This window comes from Peromyscus eremicus, chromosome 13, assembly GCF_949786415.1.
Source record: "Peromyscus eremicus chromosome 13, PerEre_H2_v1, whole genome shotgun sequence".
Classification (NCBI taxonomy): domain Eukaryota; kingdom Metazoa; phylum Chordata; class Mammalia; order Rodentia; family Cricetidae; genus Peromyscus; species Peromyscus eremicus.
Genome location: NC_081429.1, coordinates 36,421,746 through 36,440,138, shown reverse-complemented (window position 1 = coordinate 36,440,138; position 18,393 = coordinate 36,421,746). Strand labels below are relative to the sequence as shown.

At 49.2% G+C, this 18,393-nt stretch overlaps 1 protein-coding gene across 4 annotated transcripts; it reads right to left on the bottom strand.

Moving 5' to 3' along the window:
- Window positions 1-222: 222 nt before the first annotated feature.
- On the bottom strand, window positions 223-16,461 carry Tuba4a (tubulin alpha 4a). 4 transcript variants are annotated; one of them, XM_059278880.1, is made up of 6 exons: window positions 16,329-16,455; window positions 11,957-12,088; window positions 8,132-8,378; window positions 1,920-2,142; window positions 1,488-1,636; window positions 223-1,266 (listed from the first exon to the last, which is right to left on the bottom strand). In XM_059278880.1, the coding sequence occupies exons 4-6, from the start codon at window positions 2,098-2,100 to the stop codon at window positions 295-297; spliced, it is 1,302 nt and encodes a 433-aa protein (XP_059134863.1). In that variant the 5' UTR covers window positions 2,101-2,142; window positions 8,132-8,378; window positions 11,957-12,088; window positions 16,329-16,455; the 3' UTR covers window positions 223-294. The 4 variants fall into 4 exon arrangements, with proteins under 4 accessions (XP_059134863.1, XP_059134862.1, XP_059134864.1 ...); XM_059278879.1 differs by lacking the exon at window positions 11,957-12,088 and having other exon boundaries at window positions 16,329-16,461; XM_059278881.1 differs by lacking the exons at window positions 8,132-8,378; window positions 11,957-12,088; window positions 16,329-16,455 and adding an exon at window positions 4,474-4,935.
- Between the last annotated feature and the right edge of the window lie 1,932 nt (window positions 16,462-18,393).

The following is an 18,393-nucleotide window of genomic DNA, read 5'->3' as shown; positions in this document are numbered from 1 at the left end:
ATCTCGAAATAGTTTGTAGCTACCCAGAAAGGTCCAAGATTTGGTCCTCGTTTCTTTCCTGTCCTGGGTGTCCTTAGGACCTTACATCAAAGTCTTTAGGTTCATACTTTTTGGGGCTCAATAATGGCCCACCCTCAGCCGTGTAAGGCTAACAGATCGAGAGTGGCAAACAGCGGGAAGTAGCAGCCACGGCAGAAAGGGGACAGCAGAAAGGGGACAAGAAACCGTGCAAGGAGACTTTATTTCGAAAGGATTTTGCAATGAGCACAATGAAAATAGGCTCCAGGTATCTGTCTATTCTTCTCCCTCATCCTCATCCTCGTAGGAGTCGATGCCTACTTCCTCATAATCCTTTTCCAGGGCAGCCATATCCTCTCGAGCCTCAGAGAACTCACCCTCCTCCATGCCCTCACCCACATACCAGTGTACAAAAGCCCTCTTGGCATACATCAAGTCAAACTTGTGGTCCAGGCGGGCCCAGGCCTCAGCAATGGCGGTTGTGTTGCTCAGCATGCACACTGCACGCTGCACCTTGGCCAGGTCCCCCCCAGGCACCACGGTGGGTGGCTGGTAGTTGATACCAACCTTGAAGCCTGTGGGGCACCAGTCCACAAACTGGATGCTGCGCTTGGTCTTGATGGCAGCGATGGCAGCGTTGACATCTTTGGGCACCACGTCTCCACGGTACAGCAGGCAGCAGGCCATGTACTTGCCATGCCGAGGGTCACACTTCACCATCTGGTTGGCAGGCTCAAAGCAGGCATTGGTGATCTCTGCCACTGACAGCTGCTCATGGTAGGCCTTCTCTGCAGAGATGACTGGGGCATAGGTGGCCAGGGGGAAGTGGATGCGAGGGTAGGGCACCAGGTTGGTCTGGAACTCCGTCAGGTCCACATTGAGGGCCCCATCAAAGCGCAAGGAAGCGGTGATGGAGGAGACGATTTGGCTGATGAGGCGGTTGAGGTTGGTATAGGTTGGACGCTCGATATCCAGATTACGGCGGCAGATGTCATAAATAGCCTCGTTGTCTACCATGAAGGCACAGTCTGAGTGCTCCAAGGTGGTATGGGTGGTCAGGATGGAGTTATAGGGCTCCACTACAGCTGTGGACACTTGTGGAGCTGGGTAAATGGAGAACTCCAGCTTGGACTTCTTGCCATAGTCAACAGAAAGCCGCTCCATGAGCAGGGAAGTGAAGCCAGAGCCGGTGCCCCCTCCAAAACTGTGGAATACTAGGAAGCCCTGAAGTCCCGTGCACTGATCAGACTGAAAGGCAAGGAAGAAGAGCAATATAGGTAGGGGAGAGGCCTAAGGAATTTTCTTGTAGTTTTGTGAGACCTAAAGTATCTCAGAAGTTAGGGCAAAGACTGAATGTCCCCCTAAACAGCACCGAATTCTAGAACAGCCAGAGATGATCCTGGAAATGGATCTGAAAACTTCCTGCACATTGAGTCCAAAGCTCCCTCCCTGCCAAGCTATACGCTCACCAGTTTGCGGATCCGGTCCAGCACTGGGTCGATGATCTCTTTCCCAATAGTATAATGGCCACGGGCATAGTTGTTGGCTGCATCTTCTTTCCCAGTGATAAGCTGCTCTGGGTGGAAGAGCTGGCGGTATGGGCCGTTTCGGATCTCATCTGAAAGACCATACATCACATTGCTGAGACAAAAACCACAAGGCTATGCTCAGCAGAGACCCTCCTCCCCACCCTCAGAGTGGCAGCTAAAGCCAGATACATAGAACTAGCTTATCCTGCCAGCCTGGGGCCAGCATCCATCTTCATCATCAAATAAAGTCAAGGGGCTTCAAGATCACAAAAACCCAGTCTAGACACTTTAAGAGATACTCTCGACCTTCCTCAAGAGTGCATCCCCACCTCCATCCCCTCCCTCCCACCCCCACCCCCCACCCCCACTCACCAATTACGGTAGGTTCCAGATCCACAAAGACAGCCCGAGGCACGTGTTTCCCAGCTCCAGTTTCACAGAAGAAGGTGGTGAAGGAGTCATCTCCTCCACCAATGGTCTTATCGCTAGGCATCTGCCCATCAGGCTGAATCCCATGTTCCAAGCAGTAGAGCTCCCAGCAGGCATTGCCCATCTGGACACCTGCCTGCCCCACATGAACTGAAATGCATTCACGCTGAGGGATACAGAGAAGGTCACAGCATGAGAGCACATCCACAACTCCCCACTTCAGGAGGTTCTCTCCTGGCCTGGCACCTATTAGCTAGGATCACTCAGTTCGTAAAAGTACAGTAAGGCTGGAGCTGACAGAGGTCAGAAGCAGCTGGGAGCCTCTCCAGTCTCAACACAGGGCTCCCCAGACTGGAGGCATCCATCCAGTAGGGCAGACCGACCCCTTAGCCTAGTTCTCAGTAGAGAATTTATCAAGTGAGAGCTGTATAATCCTGTTACATCCACAGGACACAGAGGACAGAGGGCATGCACACATGACAGGCAGAGCTGTGGCAACTATAACAGGGTGTATATGTGTGAGAGAGAGACAGAGACAGAGAGATGGAGAGAGAGAGAGACGGGGGGGGGGGGAGAGAGAGAGAGAAAGATGGAGAGAGAGAGAGAAAGATGGAGAGAGAGAGAGACGGGGGGGGGGAGAGAGACGGGGGGAGAGAGAAGGAGAGAGACAGACAGAGAGACAGAGACACACAGAGAGACACAGACAGAGACACAGACAGAGACACAGACAGAGACACAGAGAGACACACACAGAGACACAGACAGAGACACAGAGACACAGACAGAGACACAGAGAGACAGAGACAGAGAGACAGAGACAGACACAGAGAGACAGAGACAGACACAGAGAGAGACAGACAGAGACAGAGACAAACAGAGACAGAGACAGAGACAGAGAGACAGAGAGAGACAGACACACAGGCTTTCCAGCTGCTTCCAATCCATGCAGCCTCTAAAATATGTTTTTACAGTTTATAGCCAGCACCCTACTTGTTTAATCTTTGCATTGAAGATGAACTGAAATTCCTCACAACCTTCTCCCCTTCTTTCCTGTGGGCAAAGAGGTGTCTCAACCTTCCATCTGGTATCAGCTGACCCATTCTGGCCATCAGGATGCGGTAACCCCCACCACCTTTAAATCCCATCTGGCCTTGGGGAATCAATCCCATCTGCCTCCTCTCCCCACCTCCACCCCCACACTCTGCACGGCTTCACCACCTCCATCCTCCGCCTCAGCCTGCACCGAAATAGCAGCAATAATGCGGGTAAGCGCTGACGGCAGGTGCAGGCAATACAGGTATGCTGGCGCACTGGCAGCCCGAGGCTCCGGCCAGGCAGTCCATAATTTAACCCCCCGCAGCACCCTTCCCACAACCAAATGGCCAGGGGGTGGGGGTGTATGCAATTTCTAAGTACCCAGAAAAGGAAGCGGAACCTGCTAGGAGGCTCTTGAGGAAACCCGCCTTGCCTCTCGCACCAGGCAAGGGGAGAGCCATCTGTACCTGGGCCCTACGTCTAGCTTTCCTACTGGAGTCTTTCCAGTTACTTCCCAGCCGAAAGCCCGGATTGGGTTTCTGCCCCCGCTCCGGGGCTATAAATACAACCCCCTACGTGCACCTCTTTCCCCTCCCCCTGCCAACCTGGCCTCGGCCGGGGCTGTCGATCAGCGCCAGCTGTCTCTGCCGGTCCTCCAAGCACCCATGCTCCCGTAGGAGGGGCCCGCTGGCCTCCCGAGGCCAAACCCCATTCCCGCCACCCCTCCTGGCTCAGAAGGGGGTGCTGAGTCACGTATGGGGGTGTAAGTGGGAAGGAGGCACACAGAGGAAGTCGGGGTGCGGTACTAAGTAACCCCTTCTACCAACCGGCGCCAAGCACGTGTTCGGTCAGTTCCAGGGACTCAGGGGATAGATAGATGGGTGGCGGGGGCAGCCAAGCAGGTCTTCCGCCGCCCGAGGAGAGGGCTGGGTGCAGGACCGCGTGACTCCCTTTAGGAGGGTTGGGGCACAAGACGCTTGGTACGGCAGGAGGGCAGCACAGTAGGGCCCCTCTCTGCCAGTGAAGAAGCATCCTCCCCGGTCCCCAGACTCTGAAGGTGGACAACACACTAGGCCAAAGTCACCAGGAGGGGTGGGGGGGGAAGTGCAAAACTCTTGCATCTCCCGGAGACTCAGAATGCTAAGTGAAGGGTCCCCAGCATCTCTAGAGGAAGTTTCCCAAAGGAGCGGGGCATTTACAGGACCAGACAGATCCTGGTGGGGCCTCACTCACCATGATGAATCTGGGCTGTGCGTCTCACGTAGAGTCAGGGTCACGGGTCTCGGTGAGATCTGCGGAGCTGCAGTGCCGCACCACTCTTATAGGCAGGAGGCGGGACCCGCGCGCTCGGCCCGCCCACCATGGGGCGGGGCGGTCTCAAGACCACACCCCGTCAGGGTAGGTGGCCCCCAGGAATGAAGCCAAGTCTGATCCCTCCCCCTGCCGCGCCGGATTCCCTCACCTGTCGGGTTTGGGTTAGGAGCAGCGGCCCATTTTCGTTTCTAGTTTTGAGCGGACGCCACGGATTCCGAAGATCCGAAGCAGGGACGCAGGGTGCGGTGTCAGGGCGTGTCTTGACGGCACCTGCGTCATGTGGACGCCCATGGTGCAGGTGTTCCGATTGAGGGTGAACGAGGTTCAAGCAATCCTTGAGAAGCGGCTGTCCCTGGCCTTCTCCGCTGTCCTCCCAGCCACGCCACCCCGGAGCCTCGGGAGGGCTGGGTTGCCGGGGCTGGTCGCCCGAGACCCCCTTACTGCAGACCGCCGCCTGCTGGTCCCCGGCCGAGACGGCAGGCTTTCGCCCACACCTGTGGGAGGAGGCCGAGGACCGAGAACTACAGAGCCTGAGCCCCAGGGTGCCGATCCTGTAGACTGTCCGGCAGCGCCAAGCCGCGCAGCCAATCTGTGAGAGCCGACGCGAGAATCTGCCACCTCTCGCCGGTCAGCGGCTCCGTCATTAGCGCCGTCACTATTAGTGTGCTCACCGCGACCGCCTGCCCGCTGCTGGGGAGCACAAAACCCAGAGCCCCCGGGATAGCATCCAGGCGGCCCTATGCAACTTTGGGCAAGTGACTTGGCTTCACTGAGTTCTTGGCGTTAACAGCTGAAGAGATTCCTCCTTTTTATGTTTCATTTCCGTTTTGTTTTGACAGGCCTTTCTAAAAGCTCTTTCTGCTTTCTCAGACTTACATTACTCTCGCAGAGAAAAATCCATCAGACAGCCCAGGTGCTGGTTTTCATGAGCTTAAGAAACCTGATCCCCAGGTTAGTCACTTGGAAAAGATTCACCGGCCTTTCTTCCCATCCTCGTCTTAGGGACAGGGCTGTTTGACAACATAACACAATACCATAAAATATACAGTGATGGCAACTTTCCATCAACAAAGAAGCTAGTGGCATTTGACTTAGAGAAGATAGAAAAGAATACAATAAATTTGACAAACTCTCTTCCCAGTCCTTGCCATCTGGTTAGAATTAAGGTTCATCAGGAGAGCCTGAAGGTGTATTCATTTGGTAGCATGCTTGTCCATCATTGTGAAGTCCTGGGTTCAATCCCTAGCATGGGGGGGGGGGTGTTGGAGGCGGGGGTGCTCATTCATAAAAATGAAAATGAGCAAGGGCATTTAGGGCATTAGGCTGCTTCCAAACATGAGTCACGGTCTGGTCAGAGGAAAGAGCCTTGATGATCACAGGACGCAGTGACCACATCGCAGCCTTCTCGTTTCCTTGTGTACCCACCCAGCAGAAGGGGTATAAAAGATCTGAGGTATCAGGCAAAACTCTAAACTTGTTCGACCTTCGGATGTAGCTCTTCATTTGTAAAAACTGAGGTAACCATTTCAGTTGTGGGCGCCAGACAAGTGCAGAGCAACGTATAAGGAACCACCTGGATTCTCATAGATTCCATTCACACTTGTCTTAGTATCTGTACTGCGTACCACTCTAGTTGTTTGTGAACCTGTCTTATATCCCTGAAGGCAAGGGCTATGTTGCATCATTCTGTTTGTTTGTTCTTTTTTTTTTTTTTTTTTTTTTTTTTAGTCCTTGGTTCTTAGCATGGTACTTAGAACATTTGCTAAGCATGCATTCATTCAATAATCCGTTATACTTCAGAGATGGGGCTGCATCTGAACAGTTGAGAGGCCAAAGTCCCTCTCAGAAATGTTGCATTCTGCTGGGGGTATAGCTTGGAGGTAGAGTGCTTGCTTAGCATGTGCAAGGCCCTAGGTTCAGCCCCTAGTACTGCAAAAAGCAAACAAACAAAAGAAGAAAGGGTTGTATTTGGACTTCGTGGTCTTAGCATATGAAAAGATCAAGGAGTTTTGGGTTGCAATATCCTGCAAGCCCCCTCCATGTCAGAAGAGTCCCTAGGACTCACAGATTTTTCACATAATGTGCTCATGGCCTCGGATGACAGCAGTTATGTGGTAATGATGGGCAACTGGGTCAGAAGGGGAAAGACACAGGGGTCTGGGGAAGTCTATGCTTTTTATCTCCCATCAGGGTCATGCAAAGCATGCTCTTCTTTCAACATAGAAAACCAGTAACATCTCCCTGCAATATTTCTGTTCATGTGCGAGGAGCCAATGGGCCTGAGTGAATGCGTGAAGAATGAATGACACCCTGAGTGCATGTGTACTTTTTTTTTTATAATTTGTTTATTTGTATTTTATGTACATTGGTGTTTTGCCCACATGTATGTCTGTGTGAGGGTGTTGGATCCCCTGGAGCAGGAGTTACAGACAGTTGTAAGCTGCTATGTGGGTGCTGGGAATTGAACCCAGGTCCTCTGGAAGAGCAGCCACTGCTCTTAACCAACTTGCCATCTCTCTAGCCCATGTGTGTGTATTTTTGACATGGGCACAGGCCATGTCAAGAACCAACACCTTAGACCCATGGGAAAGCACCAAAGCATTCTTCAGTTATGCTCAGAATGGCAAAGCCTTCCTCTGATCCAAGCATGAATGTTTATGAACCATTGGTCAGTATATGCAAAAACTAGCAACTACAGCTTCCCTGGATGTTTATAACCTGAGAGTGCTTCCTTACAGAGACTTAATTCCTCTCCCATGCTATGCATAATAAATGTGTTAAGGTTCTGGTTGTTTCAATAATTAGTAGGTCTCCATCAGAGTGCTCATAGTCCACCTGACCCTAGCTTTTCTGTTTATATGTCTGTCTGTCTTCATTAACTTGACTCAGTCAGGTTTCTATACCCAAGCCTCAAGGGATACAGTGTCCATGTAAACCCACTGGAGACTCAGTAGCTGAGATTTTCCCAAAGGCTTGCCCCATAAGCACCTCTGCCTAGCACTTACCAAAATGTTAGAATCATAGTGGAAAGTGGGTATTTGGCACAAACCATATTGCTTACGCAGTCTATGTACAGTGATCGATCCATATCCACCCACTGTTGACTGTGAACGCTGAGAACCAGAGTCCCTGGTGCTAGATGAGGGTCAGCCTTCCAAGCAGACCTGTCTCCTTTGCTAACTCTTTTCTGCAGTCATATGAAATCCCAGCTGTCAAATCTACCTTAGTACTGGGAGTTCTTTCCAGACCTGTGTTCACATTTAACTACTGCGGTAGGCAGAATAATGCCCCCCTCCCATATCCACTTTCCAATCCCTGGAGCCTGTGACTATGTTACTTCATGGCCTACTTACATTATTATTATTGACAGGATCTCCTTATGTAGTCCAGACTGACCTTGAACTCATGATCTTCCAGCTTCAGACTCCTGAGTGCTAGGGTTCCATGTGTGCACCAGCACAACCAGCTAAGGTTTTCATTATATTATATATATCTACTTTGGGATTGTTGAATGCTCATTGTATAAGTATTGTAACATTTGTAGGGGTTTACAGAAAGAATAGCATTACATTGCATGCTCACACAATGGTGAAGGAAAAAAGCCTCATTACTCCTCCTCCCCCTCCATCTCTGACTCTCTCTCTCTCTCTCTCTCTCTCTCTCTCTCTCTCTCTCTCTCTGTCTCGACAAGAATATAGGTGTATGCCTGTCCTTCCTTCCTGCTCTTTCATTAGAATATTTTTCTTGGGCTGCAAATAATGGAATGCATGTCTACTCATGGGTTAAACAATGCAGATATTCATTACCCTGTTAGAAGTCAGAGTAGGGCCGACCCAGGGTTCATTCAATGGTATCACCCATAACTCCAGAATTTCCAGCTTTCTCCTCTGGTGTCCTCAGTAGGCTGGTGACGTCTTCCCTCTTGATCACAAAATGGCTGCTGCAGCTCAAACCATCATGGCCTGATATGACACCGTCTTAAGGCAGGGAAGAAGAAAGGTTTCTTGCATCTCTTTTCATCTGAGAGAAAAGCCTTTCCTTAAGGCAAACCCCCTGCAAGAAAACAGAAAGGGAAGGGATGAGGAGGGACACATTAGCAGACATCCTTATGTCTCACTAGCCCATTCCACAACCAACTTGGGGGGCGCAGGGGGCAGGGGGAAGATCTAGAGTGAGCTAGAGTCATCCCTTGGTCTGAGCAACTGGAGAGGTGAGAACTTAAAGAAAATCTGGCTGACGAGTCGGGACAGGGCAGGCGAGGCTGTTTAGGAGGGCTGCTGTACCCAGCCTTAGCAGGTAGCTGTTCTCACTGCCCTCCTAAAGGCTGCACCTTTGGCCAAGCCATGCTCCCCTCTTTCTGCGTGCCTCAAGTCACCTCCCAGCCAGTGTTGTGGTCTACTTTGAGTTCTCCACACTTGTGGTCTCTCCAAAACACAAACCTGCCCCCCAAAACACAAACCCCACAGAATAAGAAGGAAAAAAATTATATATATATATATATATGTATGTATATATATGTATGTATGTATGTATAGAAATAGAGGTAAAAGTAAAAGCTCAGAAGCAAAAAACAGATGGGATAATTTAAGAAAAGCTGGGTAGAAACAAGCCAAGCTAAAGCCAGGCATTCATAAGAAAGAATAAGCCTCCATGTGTTATTTATTTGGGAGCTGGATGATGGGCCCCCCCAAAAAAGCAAAAGAATAAAAAACAAACAAACAAACTACAGCACACATCTATAATCCCAGCATTGGGGAGGCTGAGGTGGGAGAGGAAATTTGAGGCCAGCTTTGGTTATGTAGTGAGTTTCAGGACAGCCTTGGGTGACAGAGCAAAACAGCAAAAAGGAAAGAAAAGAAGACCTCGTCTCAACACGAAACAAAGCCCAACCCCCTCAGCATCTTTAAACGGTCTTGCATGACATCCATCTGACATTTGGATAGTAGAGTTGGTGATGACTAGAGGCCAATTCTGAGACATCTAGGTCCAAAGTCTGGAAGAAGTTTAAAGGCTATACAAGTGAGTTTGGGGCCTAAAAGGACCTCTTATCCCATGCGGATCCATCTAGTTAATAATTCCTAAAGTCTCTGGTTTATTTGTGGACCAATTCATCATGAGGTTTCCCTCACCAACCCTGGGTATTTTCATAGCCCATTCTCCTCTTTGCCAATTAGACCAGAAGAAAGAGAAAATTCTGGCTTTGGAGATTTGGGTCCACACCCACAATGGGAGGTAGCCATCTGGAGATTCTGGGCTATTCCTTACCTGGGTTTTTTTTTTGTTTGTTTGTTTTTTGTTTGTTGTTTGTTTTGGTTTGGTTTTGGTTTTTCGAGACAAGGTTTCTCTGTGTAGTTTTGGTGCCTGTCCTGGATCTCGCTCTGCAGACCAGGCTAGCCTCGAACTCACAGAGATCCGCCTGGCTCTGCCTCCCGAGTGCTGGGATTAAAGGCGTGGGCCACCACCGCCCGGCCCTTACCTGGGTTGTAAGAGGGTCTCTGAAAAGGCCTCTGTCTCAGAACAAGTTTCCTAGCATTGGCCACAGCAGCTAGAATTTCACATTAGCCACTACTTCCTGGACAGGATTGCTAAGGGACATACTTTTAGTAACACCCTGTTCCTGGCGGTGGTTCTAACAGGAGGAGGAACTGAAGAAATGCACTGTGATGTCCACACGACGCTGGGTTTCTCTACAGCCACTGTTCAGGTGGTGAGGAAGTGGATTTAACAGGGGTTCTTGTCTAGTTATATAAGAATGCTGAAGCTAATGTGGGGGCAAGAGAGTGGAGGGATGTGCACCAAGTGATTTGGGCTGGCTATGGGCTCAAGACTGGGGGGGAAGGAGATAAAGACATGGGGGTGTTTTAAGAAGGCATGTGGCCACACATATATAATTTGAAGTAAACACAGGAAGGGTTGTGGGGCTATGAATACTGCCATGTGCAAGAAGAAGCTGAGCCTGGGTCTCAGAAGAATCTTAATTCCACCACTAATGAACCCCCGTGTGACCGTGGGCGGGACACCGGAGACTTCATTTTCTTTTTCTTCATCCTGGGAGAGAGAGGACCATCTTGTCTCCTTCGCAAAGCTGCGGAGGGAATCAACGCAGACAGGAGCAGAGCTTCATTACAAATTATAAAGCAAAAGCCAAGTACAGTGGTCATGCCTACAGTCCCAGCACCCGGGAGGCAGAGGCAGGATGCTCAGCCAGGGCTACATAATGAGACCCTATTTCAAAAAGACAAAACAAAACCAATCAATCAAACAAACTCATCATCTGGCTTTGCCCGTGGAGAACAGCAACACGTCTGGGCCAAGCATTTATGAAAGTTTCTCCCCTTTGAAAAACTCTTATTACTCCTTCTCCCCCTTGGACAGATGAGTAACCCAGAGCAAAAGACGCTATCTGCTTGCAGATCTTAAACACGGGCTTCATTAGACTCTAGTTCTCTGTATTTCATGGCATTCTGAGGTCCTACCAAGAGTGCCCCAGGTTTTATCTCTTGCTTGAGGACTCATGATTTCTGGAGTGCTGCAGACATCATCTTAGTCCCGCCCACACTCCACTTCCTGGGCTTGCCAACCACAGGAGAAGGAGCTGTTGCTCTGGGGGCTTGATTTCAAAATCCTCTGCCAGCTGTGAGGGTTATCCAGAAGATGGGATTATGTGACTGTCAACAGACCTGTTCTGGATATCTGCATGCCCCTCCTCTGCCCACCCCACTCAGCTCCCCTGTTTGGATCCAGACTGGACTCTTGAGTGCGTGCTTGCTGTTCCTGTAATCAATCAATAGGTCAGCTCTCCTGGGACACAGTGTTTCTTGGGTTTTGGTGTTTTACTTATTTATTTACAGCATTCCACACTGAGAGACATCAGAAAGGATAGATCAGGGCCGCGGCAGTGGCGCACACCTTTAATCTCAGTACTTGGGAGGCAGAGTCAGGTGGATCTCTGTGAGTTCGAGGCCAGCCTGGTCTACAGAGTGAGATCCAGGACAGGTACCAAAACTACTCAGAGAAACCTTGTCTCAACCCCCTCCCCCCAAAAAAAGATAGATCAGGAGCAGGTCTCTCATAGATTCATCTTTCTGCCCAGTGGCAGACACACAGGCATCAGACTCCAACCATTCCTGGCCAGGCAGCATGGAAAGCAGGGATGCAGAGCCCAGTAGGTCCAGAAGGCTGGGGTAAAGGAAACTTGGGAGTCCAGATGTTCATGGGGCTACAGCATGTAGCGAAGTAACATTAGGTTAGAGCGAGACTTCCATAGGTATTTGCTGGTACAGGGGAGCATGTACGGGGAATGGACAAGAGGTAGGGACAGCCTAGGCTCAGAAGCCAAGCTGGTCAAGGGCTCTGAATTCAAGGGTGATCAGTGGCAGGGAAGTCATCAGAATTTGTTTTTGTTTTTGTCTTTTTCTGAGACAGGGTTTCTCTGTGTAGCTTTGCGCCTTTCCTGGATCTCGCTCAGTAGACCAGGCTGGCCTCGAACTCACAGAGATCCGCCTGGCTCTGCCTCCCGAGTGCTGGGATTAAAGGCGTGCGCCACCACCGCCCGGCGGTCACCAGAATTTAAGCAGAAAGTGCAGACGTTTTCCATTCTGGCTGAATGTTCAAACCCTGCACCCACTTACTGATGCAGACTTCTGGGGCTCTGGTTCTCTTCTTTCAGCTGTCAAGGGACAGCTTTGGAGACATATCCTTCTATAAGCTGTCACTCATTGGCTCATGTGTCACACCTTTGTGTAACCTCTCATTTCAGCTACCTATTAGCAGAGAGAGAGAGAACGTGAAAGGAGTGTTCCATGCATCTAGAGCTATCGGTCTGGGTTGTACACCAGCCAGGCACGTTTGATATCTTCAGCTGTCTTCCTACCAGGCAAGATAGAAAAGCCTAACCTTTCCCAGGGTCAGTTTCCTTCACTGTAAAGTGTGGGTCAGGGGTTGGGGCGGGGGTGGGGGCAGCCATCTGAGGGATTGCTGTGAAGATGAGCTATGCGTGAGAAGTCTGTAAGGCACTGCGAGGCATCTAATTTGTGCTTATTAAATGGAAACCAAACAACAAAACCTTCTGGGTAGGAGATTATACCATGTTTACCGAAATAGGAGCCCGGGAAGCTGAGGCGAAGAAATGTGTCTCCAGAGGCAAGTTTTTTGTTCCAAACCTGTTGCCTCACAGCATGGAGCTTTGTTCCCTGAGAAGCCAGACACCCTGTGTAGACTGGTGGTTCCTGGGGCCAGGACTGTGTCTGATTTCATGGATGGAGACTGGGTAGGCTCAGGAATACTTCAGGTGTTGGCTTTGCCAGGCACTGGGTGAGGCAAATCGGGCTCCCTTCCTCCCACACCTGGGGAGTTCTTGAATGTCTACATCTCTCACAGATTAACTCATTATCTTCTTTTATCACAACACTGAGGGGTCGAGAAACTGGTAGGGAGCTCCAACATGTATTAAGCACCTGATTGTGTATGTAGGGCAATGGGATAGGCAGCTTTAAGTATTTTTTTTCCAAGACAGGATTTCTCTGTGTAGTTTTGGTGCCTGTCCTGGATCTCACTCTGTAGACCAGGCTGGTCTTGAACTCACAGAGATCCACCTGGCTCTGCCTCCCTGAGTGCTGGGATTAAAGGCGTGTGCCACCGTCGCCTGGCTTAAGTATTCTTTCATTCATGTCTCCTAGTCGTTCATCCCAGGAAAGGACTCTTATTATCACCCACATTTAATAAGGGGGACATCAATAAAAAGGTTAAGATTCTTATACAAGAGGAATAGAGGCATTCTAGATCTCAGATGCAGATCACTTCTGGATAAATTCCATTCACCCAAAAATCATAAATCAAGGTCTGTAGGTCATATTTTAAAAGCCAATGGTGTGTTAGGTTTATGAATAAAACATCCTCGTTAAATGTTACAAAATATTAGCCAGGCGTGGTGGCAGGGGCCTGTGACTCCAGCTCTTTGAGAGGCTGAGGTAGGAAGCTCGGGAGTCGGAGACAAGCCTGGGCAACTTAGTGTGACCTTGTCTCAAAAACGATGTTTTTTTTTAAGGTGTGAGGATGAAGCTATAGTGGTGGAGGACTGGTTACCCTGGGTGAGGCTCTAAGTTCCACAACAACGGTGAATAAACAATGAATAAAGCCACGGGACACAGTAATGCAAGAAAGTACAAGGGACGCTCTAAGGAGCACTGGCTACCAAGCCTCCAGTTGGAGCACTTCCTTCTCCTGTCAGAGAGAACTACATCCCAAATTTGGTGTGAGCATCTTCCCTTGCTGTCCTTATTTCTGTGTTGTTTTCCCTTGCTTTCCTCCCCGTGGCTCCCCATCTCTTTCTGAACATAGACGGGTTGCTATCGCGCTCCGCCAGACCCATCGGGTCTCCTCAGGTCCCTCATTGGGCTGCTTAGTCACCGAGGGAGGCACTGGAATCTTAGATCTACCCACATCTGTTTCCCCCAGAGTTTTGGCACCGCCCCAGCAGCCGGTGCCTGCTGGTCCCAGCAATGCTTAGACACAGGAGGTAGGAAAGGAATGCCAAGGCCACGACCCTTGACGTTCAACTAGAGAACCACTGAAGGAGAAGGGGCCGGAACTTGTGGCCAGGCAAGGCATAGCTTCCTCCAAAGCTGTCCTCTGCCTGTTCAGTGTGCGTGCGTCTCAGTCCACTTGGGACAGTCAGTGTGTAGAAGGCCAGTGCCCCCTGGGGACTCTACTGCCTGGAACATGGGATCCACTCAGACAGGCAGATGCCCAGTGACAAAACCATCAATGGAGGAGATGATGCCACCACCTTTTTAGTGGGAGCGAGGCTGGAAAACATGCCCCCCCCCATGCAGTGTTTGTGGGCCTGGAGACCCCTGTGGTTGGTGAGTGGTGATCAGTCCCTGTCACAGCCTTGTCCCCAAACATACAGTAGATCTACCGCATTGCTGACGAGCTTTGGAGTTAATCATCACAGCCTTCCAGGTTCTGCAAATAGTTTCAACTCCAGATCTAGAGATCACGGTTATACAATGCCTGAGTCCCAAGGTCACATTGCATCCCGTTTCATACCAGTATAAAGCAGTGGTTCTCAACCTTCCTAATGCTGTGACCCTTTAATACAGTTCCTTATGTTATGGTGACCACCAACTATAAAATTATTTCTTTGATACTTCATAATTGTAATTTTGCAACTCTTATGAATTGTAATGTAAATATCTGATATGCAGGATATCTGATATGTGACTCCCAAGAGGGGTTGTGACCCACAGGTTGAGAACTGCTTGTATAAAGCATGCCCAAGCAAGATTATAGCAATATCTTAGATGCAGCTCATCATGACCAAAAACAACTTGGGGAGGGAAGAATTTATTTCATTTTACACTCCCAGGTCACAATGCATCATTGACAGAAGTCTATGCAGGAACCTTGGAGCAGAAACCACAGAGGATACCGCTCTCTGGCTCATGCTCAGCTAACTTATTTTGTACAGCCCAGATCTACCTACCTAGGGATGGTGCCACCCACAGTGGGATGGATACTTCTACATCAATCATTGGTCATGACAATCTCTCAAAGATGTGGCCACAGGCCAATATGATCTGGGAAATTCCTCAACCAAACTTCCCTCTTCCCAGGTGTCCTAGTTAAAAGTTTCTATTGCTGAGATGAACCATGACCAAAAAGCAAGTTGGGGAGGAAAAGGTTTATTTGGCTTATACTTCCACATTGTAGGAAGCCAAGAGCGGAACTCAAACAGGAACCTGGAGGCAGGAACTGGTGCAGAGGCCATGGAGGAGTGCTGCTTACGGGCTTGCTCCTCACGGCTTGCTCAGCTTGCTTTCTTATAGAACCCAGGACCCTACCCACAATGGGCTGGACCCTCCCACACTAATCACTAATTAAGAAGATGCCCTACAGGCTTGCCTACAGCCTGATCTTATGGAGACTTTTTCCCAGTTGAGGCGCTCTCCTCTCTGTTGACTAGCTTATGTGGAGTTGACAAAGGACTAGCCAGCACACCAGGTGACTCTAGGTTGTGTAAAGTTGGCAATAAAAACCAAGCAGCACACAGGACAAGCTCCAGCCACGCATAAGCATCCCCAGGATACCTTATCTTGTTTAAACCTAAAATGGGTGTAGTCATCATACCTACTGCAAGCCCCATGGGGATAAGTCCTGTTCACCACTCTATTATTGGCACCCCAGATGTTGCCTGCCATATTAGTCTGTATTTGTCGAAGGGGGTGTTACTTGAGTGTCTATTTTATAGCTGTGGAGACCGGGCTTCAAGAAGTTATGTGTCTTACCCAAGGTTACCTCGCTAGTAAATAGAGGGATTAGGATTCAAACCCAGACAAGCCTGAACAGAAGCTGATGCTCTGGCTCCCTTGGCTCAGATCACCACCCCTCTTGTCCGTGGTGGTGCCAGACACCACCTCTTCTGGCCTGCCAGCTGCCCAGTACCTAGACAGTGACTCAGACACCTTGAGGGCAGGGAGGGGGGGATGCTTGACAACTCCTCTGCCCTGACTCTGGGATAGAGGGTGTCGGGGCACCAGATGAAGCAGGGCCTGAACCAGGACAGAGGCTTCTTTGGGGACAATCTTTGGGCTGTCACTATCCTTTGGAAGAGTCTCATAGTACCTCATGGAGGTGTGGTGAGGGCCCAGGAGGGGCCAAACGGGGAGGACAAGGAGAAAAGAGCCATCTGCTGGACTGGCGGGGTACCCAGACAGATAGATAGGCACAGTGTTCCTTTCTGCTTGGTGTACTGGCCAGCCCATCCTGGTTGTCTACGTGGCTATCTCCTTCCAGTTATACCTCCTAGCTAGTTCATACATCTCCATGGCCCCATTGGCATGCACTGACAGGTCTGGGTGGGATGGGGTGTGGGTATGGGAAGGAAGAAACCCAGCTCCCTTGGGGTAGCTATGAGCACCACCCAGCCTGGCTCCTGGGGACTCCCTCAAATGCAAGGGAATGCTTTCATCCTTAGGGCTTCTAAAGCCAGGGTACAATTACCTCTCACAGGTAGACACATGAGGCAGGTTCCCAGCCTCCGACCTCATCTCTGCTGTGTCAGGGATATGTCTGTCTCCAAAGCTGCATTTCTGGTCGTCTCCCTCTGAAATGCCACCTCTGTCTGCTTTGCTTGGTGTTACTGTTGCCATGCCTCCAGCTTAGGTCACAGTCATCCAGAACCATCTAGAACCTGGGAGCGTCCCCTTCCCTGGATTTCCCTGGGTCCTGTCTTCTATCTCTCCCTGTGACTCATTTGGCCCAAGTCTGTGACTTTATGGTGATACACGTGGCTTCTTACCATTGCCCTGGTTCCCCAGCTAGTTTTAACTTCTTATGTGTGTCTAAATGTTTACGTGCACAGGCTTCAGGATTCGGAAGGTACTAACAACTTTTACGAGCTGCAATAATAAATCTCCTCTTGGCAGCTACCATATGTAACATTGTGTTTACCTTTTTTTTTTCCTTCTGAGACAGGTTCTTGTTATGTAATCTCTCTAATTAGGCCTTCAACTCACGATCCTCCAGCTCCCATTAGGTGCTGGGATTATAGGCATGTGCCACCACACCTGAATTTCTGTTTGCTTTATTAAAGATTTATTTTTAAAAGCTTGCCATGGTGGCACTCACCTTTAACCCAGTACTTGGGAGGCAGAGGCAGATCTCTGAGTTTGAAGCCAGCCTGGTCTACAAAGCAAGTTCCAGGACAGCCAGGGCTACATAAAGAAACCCTGTCTTGGAAAAAAAAAAAAAGAAGAAGAAAAAGAAAAGTGCATTAACCCTTGGACTTATTTATTTGCATATATGTATAACCATAGTTTGTAGAATTGGCTTTGCTGCACCAAGTGCTACACTTTTAATTTTGTTGTGTCCCATATCACCGTCTTTAGGTAAATCCCACTGATCGGCTCTCTCACCACAAATGCCTGACTGTAGCTGTGCCCACGGCCTTGTGCCTACGTGTGGTAAGCTTTTTGAATATTGTCAAATATTCAAAATTCAAAACCTGTCAAAGAGCAAAGTGCTTTCCTGCAGCTTTTGTTTATAACTCTTCCTTATAATGGGACTGAAGATCTTTTCATGAATTAGAAGCCAGCATTTCTTCCTCTGTGAGCTGTCTGTCACCTTTATCATTTTTTAAAAATGACATGGGGTCCTAGGCATGGTGGCTCACACCTGCAAACCCAACATTTGGGAGATGGAGGCAAGAGGATCAGAGTTCAAGGCCTGCCTCAGTTACATAGGAAGTTTGAGGCCAGCCTCGGCTACAAGAGACCCCGCCTCAACATTTCCTGCACCCCTTTACTGCTCTAGAGCTTGTGGGACCTGGGAGAATGGAGCCGATAAGTGAGGTGGACTAAAATCTCATGCAATAGTCAACTCTTCTTTTTTTTATTTTTATTTATTTTTCTATTATCAGCTTGATACAGTACAAATTCTTATCCTAATAGTGAAATGTTTCATTGAGACTTGCCCAGTAATTGAGTAAAACCAAAACTTATTATAAGCCACAGTCATCCTAGGGTCCCCCCTTGCTGTATAGCCTCCCTGGTTCTGTGGGTTGCAGTCTGATTGTTCTTTGCTTTATATCTAGAATCCACTTATGAGTGAGTACATACCATATTTGTCCTTCTGAGTCTGGGTTACCTCACTCAGGATGATATTTTCTAGTTCCATCCATTTGCCTGCAAATTTCATGCTGTCATTGTTTTTCTCTGCTGAGTAGTACTCCATTGGATATATGTACCACATTTTCATAATCCATTCTTCAATTGACAGGCATCTAGGTTGTTTCCAGGTTCTGGAATAGCCAACCCTTTATTCAGAGCATCAGATGACTTATACTCTGAGGGTGAAGAGGCCACATGAGTAAAGTAGACAATCACAAGGACAAGCCATTTGTGGCTGACAAGCTGAACTCAGTGGGAAACCTCTTTTTCCACAGAGGCATATAAACAACTAACAATGGCCAGTTGTGATGAATTATCTGAAGCAAACTCACTCCTATCCACGACACCTGGGAGGGGCTTGAAAGCATAGCCCTGAGAATAATTCTATAGTTTGAAGA

What these genes read in the sequence shown, in the direction of transcription:
- Tuba4a (XM_059278878.1), bottom strand. An exon ending in TCTGGAACCTACCGTAATTG is followed by an intron (nt 1,637 to 1,919) that starts GTGAGTGGGGGT and finishes ATGGTCTTTCAG; the next exon opens with ATGAGATCCGAAACGGCCCA. An exon ending in TGGACCGGATCCGCAAACTG is followed by an intron (nt 1,267 to 1,487) that starts GTGAGCGTATAG and finishes CTTGCCTTTCAG; the next exon opens with TCTGATCAGTGCACGGGACT.